Below are 9,267 nucleotides of genomic sequence, written 5' to 3'. Positions count from 1 at the left end.
GCGGCTTGAATTGATCTTATTGCTTCCTTGTATCCTGTCATCTCTGCAAGTACACCAACAATTGACTGATGAACAAAAATCAAACCAGCCTTGGAATTTCTGGAAAGTTTTGCATCAACTTCTTTCCTCATTTGCAGAACGTTATTTTCAAATGATTTCATGGTTTCCGTTTTGGAGAAAATTTTTGCCGCCTTGGTGACGAGGAAATTTACCTCCAACACGAGTGGCAGATTTTCTTCTTGTGATATCATTTCTTCCTGGGTTCTGCAACCACTGCTTGTTTTGGGGAAAACAAGAAGGCTATTGTGAGCGGCTGCTTCACATGCCTCGCTTGCATTTTTGTAAAATACCACAGCCCGTTCAACGTTGTCTTCGGATTTATAATACAGAGACAATATCTGGAAAGTGAGAATCTTTAAAATCTTCAAAAACGGGTCACCAGCATCAAGCAAATACGCAACGGAGTCTTCTAAAAGCATAACGCCCTCCTGAGTTCTTCCATTCGCGAGCTGGTGGACACCACGGTAGCATGAAAGCTTTCCCTTCTCGCCATCTGAAGTGAGCGCTTCAATTTTTTTAGTGCAACTGAAGAGCCGCAATGTTTCCGCTTCTTCCTCTCCCCAAGTTACTTCACTGAATGCTTTTGCGAGAACTATTTGGTCTCAAGTCGCAATGTTTCCGTGCTTCTTTGCTTCTGACATTGCTGAGTCGTAGATCTTGTTAAAAGAAACTCTGTCGCTCCACAAAAGCGTGTCCAAACACAGCACCCCCGAAATCAAAACATTAAAAGCTCTGTTGCGTGTGGCGCTCTCTGAACAGCCTCGAATTAGACTTGAGACGATGCTTTGTTTGTTTTCATGAAAATCAAAACACGCTGACGAAGAATGCCCTGAAAAAAATCGCTCATTCAGATCGTTAAATAAGCTTAGGAAGTGATCAAAGAAGCGAATATTTGAGTCGAGAATTACTTCGCTCATTTCCTGTTCTCCCTTTTCCCTTCCGAACAGCTGAAGAATCCTGTGCACTTTGTATGTTCCTGGTTGTAAACCTGCGTCTATGAGTGCTTTTCGATGAAGACTTCGCAGTGTTTTTTCAGTATCTGTCTGCGCCATCCCTAAGACAGCAGCAGCAACCTTCAAACCAAACGTACCAGGAATCACGGACAGGGATACAAAGGCTTCTTTGTTATCTTGAGAGAGTGTCTGGTATGAGGAATCCAGAACTAAACTCAGGCGAGAAGTAGCGATTTCTTCCGGGTTATCCAACCTAGATAGAACATTGTCGGTGGACCTAATAAACTTATCTATGGCTTGGCTCAGTGGCAACTCATTTTGGGGAAAAGCATTACACATAACGCAAATAAGAATAGGCACATGCCCACAAAATTGCGCGATTCTTTTGCAGTCTGCATTACTAGCTTCAGGAAGCCATTTCTGCACTAGGTTCTGAGAGGATACGTTGTCTAGTGATTCAACTCTAACCTCCTTTTGACCGAGTGATTTCAACACACTGAACTCAGACGATTCTGTAGTAGAAATTATAAAAGTCACTTTGGTACAATTTGTCAGAACATCCTTCATGAGACGGATAAACCCATCTTTTACTTCCGGTTTCAGCAAATGATCGGCATTATCAAGAATGAAGTACTTGGGTTCTTCGATCTTCCTAAATTCTTGGAGAAGGAAGTCAACTACCCGTCTAGAATGTCCTACTGACTGATAACTACAAAAGCGAAGAAGGGCCGATATGAAGTCGTCTTTTGTGTGAACATCATAAAGGTCAATGTGATAAACTTTCTTGCCTTGACATTTGAGATCATGTCCCGCTGCTATGGCAACTTGAGATTTTCCGAATGCTGGCGGACCATAGATCGAAACAATTCGGGTGGATTCTGACGTCGCGTATTTCATGGTCATCCGTCGTTCTCTGTGACGACCAGTAAAGTTGTGATCATTTGGAGGCAAATTAGGCTCGACAAGCACTTCACCTTTACTTCCTTTAAAAGAGATGCAAATTCAGTTCAGTAGTCTGTTGCATGCTAATTCCAACCTGACAAAATATTAAGTTTCTTGAAGAACAGAGAAATTAGGATCGAGAATCGAGGATCGGACTTTGTTGATAACCAATTGAAAGTAAGTTCCAAGCCATTATTAATTTTAACTCAAAGGTAAGTAGCTAACTACATAGGTCAATGTGGTGCTTTAGTGTAATTTTGGGCTCGAGGACACGATTTAGCTTTACTGTATACACAGATAACACTGAAGGATTATAACTAGTACTTGTGATCAACGATCCTCGATCCTCGTTCTCCGTGCCTGTTCTTCAAGAAAACTGCCGCGCGCGAGTTGCAACATTTTCATCTCAACTGTCTTAATGTATTCAATAAAATATGCATGCAACTTGATGGAAGAAAATTAACGGCTTCATGTGTGACACAATGATTTATTCGGGATATAAAAATATCGCCCCAGAAAGCAAAAATCACCTGGACATAGAAGAAATTTAAATGATGTATATTATTCAGTGTGTGAGTGAATGACACCGCAATATCCATCACATTTATTCCATTGCATAGAAGAAATTGTTTTGATATAAATATACCTCAAAAAGGCATGAGTATATCATTAAAACTTGATTTATAAAAATGTAATTTGAAATGAAAAAAAAAAAATGGTCAACTTGATATTTTGTCACATTTTGACTAGTATACTCTTGTTTAACGAAGATTAAATCGGATCAAAAATAGTAGGTTGTTGCTGAACAAGTGCTCAGTTGGTCTAAAATAAGACATTTTAAGTGCACAATAAAAAAAATCTAATCTGTACAGGACGTTACCGCGCCATACGAACATTTGGTGGTGTGTAGTGTGCTGAGCTGGGTAGGTTCTACCTAACTTAACATTCGGATCACTTCCCTTGTTTTTTTAATCATATTATTATTATTATTATTATTATTATTATTATTATTATTATTATTATTATTATTATTATTATTATTATTCTACTGTCAGGCGAAACAAAAATATAACCCATCAAACATAGCAATGAACAAACTCAGTTGCAGTATGGCAAACGACGAGAAAGTCACAAAAATGGAAAACATGCACTCTGTCAACACTATACTTTTACTGCTGTAATTTTTGTTATCGAAGTTCCAGTGTCCACGATTAGCTGCGTAAGCTATAAGTACCCGACACTTAAATTCATTCATTCGTTCGTTCCCTGATTCATAATGCTTCGCGAGAAAGGAGATTAATAATAAGACGAAAATAAAAAATCTAACAAGCACGTCTGACTTTACGCATAGAGACCTCAACAGCAGCAAAACAAGGGAAATTTACCTGGTACGTCACGTTGAAGTAATTCTTCACTGATTTTCTTTAACTCTTTCACTTCATCTTGCAGTGTCTCCACATCGTTCTGGGTCATATCTTTCAGGACTAACAGAAAATGGGAAAGGCCGTAAGCTCAGAAGATTGCCTTGCAACGCTATACTCAGAAAGAGAGTGAGAACCTACGTAAAAACCACCTTTGCTCAGTGTGGTTCGTGCAAGGAACTTCTTGCGAGGATTTTTTCTAACAGTGGTATTTGTTAATGACTGCCAAAGCACTTTGTGGTGTGCCCGGCTAATTTTCCTTGACAAGACTGAGGTCATTATTTTCATGGGAAAAATTATCCTGCCACTGTTTTGCTAGCTTCCAAAGATTGCATCTTCAGGCCTGCAATTCTGGGAGTGCTCATGCCACCTTAACAATTCTTTGTCTATGTGATGCAACAATCTGCTGGATGGGAGAACAAAAGCTAGATCCTACCAACTTCTTTTTTGTTCACTCTGAACAATTTCCTCAAATGGGGGAGCACCAGTCTAGGGAAAGAGTTGCGAAACAACGAGGCCAAAAAGGTAACCACGACTTGAATAATTAACCTTGAGTAGGAAACTTATAAGACGGAGAGATGAACAGAGCCGTACTTGGTGATTTAACCACCCATTGAAAGAACCGACACTGTGGTAAAAACGCCTTAATCGGAAGGGCTGCAGGGAATGCAGGGTCAAAATCGCTGGAGGAGGGGATGTTCATTGACTCTTTACAATAACACTAATCTTGCCATTTGCCCAAAAAATATTTTAGGTTTTGAAAGCCATGATATGCCTCTTCAATCTTTCATTAAAGTTACATTTTAAGCTCTTTGGTCACTCGGCCATTATCCGCTTTGGAACGAGGTAAATTTATTGATCCAGACTCTCACTGGTACACCCGTAAGGTCAAGGAAGCTATCCAAGTAAGACCTCACCCTAACAACATCAACAGGATAGTGGAATTGAAATTCCCGAAGCGTGGATGCCCACGGTCAAAAAACACAACAGGAGAGTGGTACAATAGAGGACCGCCGAGGGGACAACTCGCCGGCACAATGAGGATCGAAATGCACCAATCACAGCCGACCACCGTGATATAAATGGTACCGCGTAACCAGTCGACCTCATCGCCTGATGAAGACTAACCAGTAAGCAGTCGAAACGTCGCGATTTACAACTCCAAGGGACTACATTGTTGAACAAACGATTAAAATTAAAATTAAATTTTAATACTTATATAGCGCCCTTTAACATCTAAATGATCAAAGGCGCTTTACAATCCAAGAAAGCTAATATTTACAAATCAAATCAAATGTCGGTTTTTGAGGAGAGGGGAAAACCGGAGTACCCGGAGAAAAACCTCTCGGAGCAGAGTAGAGAACCAACAAACTCAGCCCACTAATGACGCCGAGTCCGGGAATCGAACCCGGGCCACATTGGTGGAAGGCGAGTGCTCAACCACTGCGCCAACCCTGCTCCCCAATAATACACTTATTGTCATTATAGAGATATTTAGTTGTCGCATAACCCAAACCCTTTTTCAGGGGTTTTGCCCGATAACTCCAAAGGAATAAAGTATTTCAACCTGTTGCTTCAACCTATAAATGTGCTAATGGTAGTAACCCTCTGTGCCAAGTTTGAGCCAAATCAGTGATCTGAGTATTATCACATCCTGCTTGGTCTTCTCGTGGAGACGCCTTTAATTTATCACTCATAAAGAAGCACAATAACCTGTAGTATTTTGCCTACACACTTATCAAATCACCTCTGGTAAATTAGAAATTTTATAGAACAACATATTAAAAAAATAGAATTTTTTTATTTTATTATTATTATTTTATTAAGTATTATTTTGAATGCAAAATCCTTTTCAAATGGGTCCCAAATCTGGAACTTTGGCGGCACACTCCAACCCAAAAAAGTCTAGAGTGTGACTTCACGCCAGGCGCACCGGACCAAAGAGTCGGTGTAAGATATTTTTGCGGTTATTTTATCACCTGATCAAACGTTTCAAGACAAAAAGTTTGGTCGACTGGGTGTAGAATACACCGCTCTTACTGAGACAAGATCCAGACGCTTCGTAACATGAGCTAGTAGCAAAATCCAAACCTTGCTTCTTAGCTATCCCAGCAGTGTAGGCAATCGATTGTTCAATAATCAAACTCAATCTAATCCAATCCAGCTATCAGCTAATAGGGAAGTAGCAACCAGTTCATGTTGAAGGTGAGCCAATTAACTGTCACGTCTCTTATAAAAAAAAAAAAAAAGAATGCCCTCTCACGCCTATTTCTTCAAAACTTTGAATCGTTTTTTCACATTCCACGTCAAACGGGCACTCTTAGCACTCTTGATATCCTTTTACTACGCACTTAATGCTAACAAGCCACATTTCGGTGCTGGTAAACTAAATTCTCCACCTCTATTTTAGTAACACATGTTAGGTTAAGTTCATTTGTGCTTGGTTCTCGAATAAAATCTTAATAAATCGAACTCAATCCAGTTCAATTTAGCCTCCCACGCAGTCGTTCTTTAGCGTTAGGGGACTCGTAATAGAGAGGTTAAGCACCACGTTTACGGCAAACGGCAAACAGCAGAAATGACCACATGACAATGTTTATCCTTCATTTGCCGCTCGCTGTTTTCAGTTTGTCAGAAAAATTGAGTGTTTTGCGTTAGAATTAAAGGCCAGAATTATCTTGTACTATTTTCATCTACGAACTCATATTTTCAAGAAAACATAAACGCGAATCTCACGTTTGCCGTTTGCCGTAAACGTGGTGCTTAACCTCTCTATTAACTCCTCCCCCACAAAGGGAGGAGGTAATACGAGTCCCCTAAAAACGACTGCGTGGGAGGCTGACTTTAATTGGGTTCGATTAAAATTACGTTTGCATGATTCCATTCGCTTGTCTACACTGACTCAAAGAGTGCCTATGCATCTATCATTTAACGAATTTTTTGCTAAGTTGATTGATGACGATATTTGGTTTTCCCTGTCAATTTTATAGGGGGTTCAGTAAGGGGTCAGCATTTAGTCCCCCAAATAAACTTTTTCACCCATTTTTTCGGTGGGAAATCGTTGATAACTGCCGACTGGCACCAGAGTACCCTCGGTCGGCTTTCATCTCACGAAAAAGACATCTGGGATTGGATGAGTTGGCAACTTCACAGGAGCCCACTACACTCTTTTTGTGAGGAAAATTTGTAAATACAATACAATTACATGTTTTTAACTAAACCGTATCAAATTCTTCCTTTCTTAAAACGGCAAAACTACTCCAATAAAACGATAAAAACCTGCACTAGCCAAATGTTCAATGCAACGAAAAGCGATGGAGCACCTGCACAATGTTTAACAGAAAATCTGGACACCAAACACCCAATAAATTGTGAAACGGGAATGTCATACGCTATAATCAAAGAATTATTTACAAGAATATTTTCAGCCTAACATCGGCAGAAAAATATGAATATGCACCCTGGGCCGGAAAAATCATATTCTTATATATATAAAAAATAGAGTGTATGCAACTGGACATGAAATCCCAGAGAAAGTAGCCCATCATAAAAATTTTTGCGACAACTATACGATTTTAAAATTTTTCATAGAGAAGACAGATCCTCGCAGTTAGTACGCAACTTAAGCAGTTGCGAAAGAAAAGCGAGAGAACAATTCAAGCTTGAATGGGATTTGAACCCATGACCTCTGCGATGCAGGTGCAGTGCTTTACCAACTGAGCTATCAAGAGAACTGGGAGCTGGTTATGTTGTGAGTTTGTAATAATATTACATTATTATACCCGCTAACACGCTTTGACCTTAAATTCCTAGTACTTCCTTCTAGGAACTGACTTCATATTCTTGTATGTTTTGTCTGTCATGCTTTAATTAATAGTTAAATATTCATTAAATTGCTGTAATGTAAAGAAACAATTGACAGTTTTATACCATCAATAAAATAGGGAAATTTCTACAGGAACTCTGAAATTTCGCTGGCAATGTTCAAAACTGCCATGTTAATTTCAAAACGCTGTTCAAATTTCAAAACTAATGGTCACGCATGCTGTAGATTGACCGAAACTTAAAGTAAAGATGTTATCATAATATCAACAGTTGAAACAAATTCAATGTATCAATTTTAAAAAAATTCCACAGTTAACCTACTCTAGCCCTTAAAATAGGCCATTGTGATGCAGACACTACTATCACATTTGAACTGCACTGCAGTTTCATCTGATTCAACTGAAACTTAAGATAATCTGTAAGTAAGCTAAAGAAGATAAACGACCATTGAAGTTATCAGAACAGCATGCAGGTGTAAGAAGAAGGTTTAAAATGGATTGAACCCCATGACCTCTACCATTTGAGTTGTGAGATCATAAAATTCCCATTCAAGATTCATGAAATGACCATCAAGCCCAAATGTTTGTCCGCCTTTCTTCCTGAAACTACTTTTAAAGTTTCGTTTGAAGCTGCAATGGGCTTTCATCTATTGGTAAAATGTGACCCTTTGCATTACTTTCAATAAACAAAAGAAAGATGAGAACCAATTAATTCTGCAAAAGGACCACACCTTTTCCAGCAATAAAACTGACCTTGATTACTGTGAAGCCATTCTTGGAAAACATAGGGATCACATAAAATATTCGCCACAAGGGAGAAAACTGATTAATTAGTCATTAAACTAACTTAACTATATGTATTGATCCTGGCCCTTCCTTAAAATAACCTTGAGGAAAGATATGTCTGGCTTATTGCTTAACACCTTTGCTCATTTCAAGAAGTGATAACACTGAAAAGGTGAGGTGAAATCAGGAAGGGACATCCTGCGATTAAAGCATTTCTGTGAAGTTTTCTGAACTAAAAAGCCGATTTCCGTATTCTGGATGCACGCGAAATGAGGTAATAGAAAAACAAAGCAAAAGCAATAGGGGAGGGGAGGAGAGAGGGATTTCCTCCCTCTCCTCTCCCCAACCCTCCCTTTTTTTTCTTTTGCCCTCGTCCTAATTTCTGCGCGGTGAAACAGTGAAAAACGTACAAATCAAAATGCTAGCTGTGCAGGCTAAGGAAAGGAGGGAGGGAAGTTCTGTTGAGGTGACTGATTCTGGTTCGGGGACCAATTGTTGTCAAATCTGAGGAAGACAGCCTGGGTATTTTGCAGAACGCAGAATACTGAGCACCAAACACCAAATCCATAGAAGTCCTAATAATGTTAATAATGTCATAACAACGACTTAAAGCTAACTGTATGTATCATCAGTGCTTAACCCTAAATACTACTCAGACGTGTTTAGGCCTAAATAGTATTGTTCGTTGCTTAATAACCCTAAACTGCTGACAACAGATAGCGTAAAATGCCACGTTTGGTGTTCAGCATTCTGTGAAATAAGCCCTTAAGATCTGCGGATCATTTCTCGCCCTGCAATTATTTTCGGTCCAATTGGCAATCATTTGTGGGCCTGTACCCAAAGCATTCTGAAAGGGGACACTCTATTTCCTACAGGTGCATGAACTTGAACTAGCTATATATTTTCAAGTTTGTTTTGTTGGACAGCATACATCGCAGTTAATGTTACGCCGGACTTGTTTGTTGAGCATTTATTAAAATAACAAAAGCAGTATACCGTACAGTACGTGTCATAGCAGTGCTTTTCTAGTGAATATCTCTACTTGTTGGCTCGACGCAAATAAACGCCGGTACCTCGAACAAACGCTTCCGGCGTTTATTTAAAAATTAGCAGTTTTGACCCGGCGTTTAAACGAGGCCGGCGTTTAATCGGGGTCCGGCGTTCAATCGAAAAAATACGGTCAATTATATTTGAACTGTGGATGAAATATTAACTGGGAGAAAAGATTAAAGAGAAGAAAGATTCTCACAGTTACTTACGCAACTAAAGCAACAAGGTTAA

General features: G+C 39.3%; 1 protein-coding gene across 1 annotated transcript; it reads right to left on the bottom strand.

Annotated features, from left to right (window-relative positions):
• Positions 1-647: 647 nt before the first annotated feature.
• On the bottom strand, positions 648-8,817 carry LOC146463942 (uncharacterized). Its single transcript, XM_085083961.1, has 3 exons — positions 7,954-8,817; positions 3,341-3,439; positions 648-1,996 (listed from the first exon to the last, which is right to left on the bottom strand). The coding sequence occupies exons 2-3, from the start codon at positions 3,426-3,428 to the stop codon at positions 663-665; spliced, it is 1,422 nt and encodes a 473-aa protein (XP_084940087.1). The 5' UTR covers positions 3,429-3,439; positions 7,954-8,817; the 3' UTR covers positions 648-662.
• Positions 8,818-9,267: the final 450 nt, after the last annotated feature.

The sequence above is a fragment of the Pavona decussata genome, unplaced genomic scaffold, assembly GCF_977016875.1.
Source record: "Pavona decussata unplaced genomic scaffold, jaPavDecu1.1 SCAFFOLD_174, whole genome shotgun sequence".
NCBI lineage: Eukaryota > Metazoa > Cnidaria > Anthozoa > Scleractinia > Agariciidae > Pavona > Pavona decussata.
Note: the sequence above shows the minus strand (reverse complement) of the source record. Positions and strands in the feature narration are given on the sequence as shown.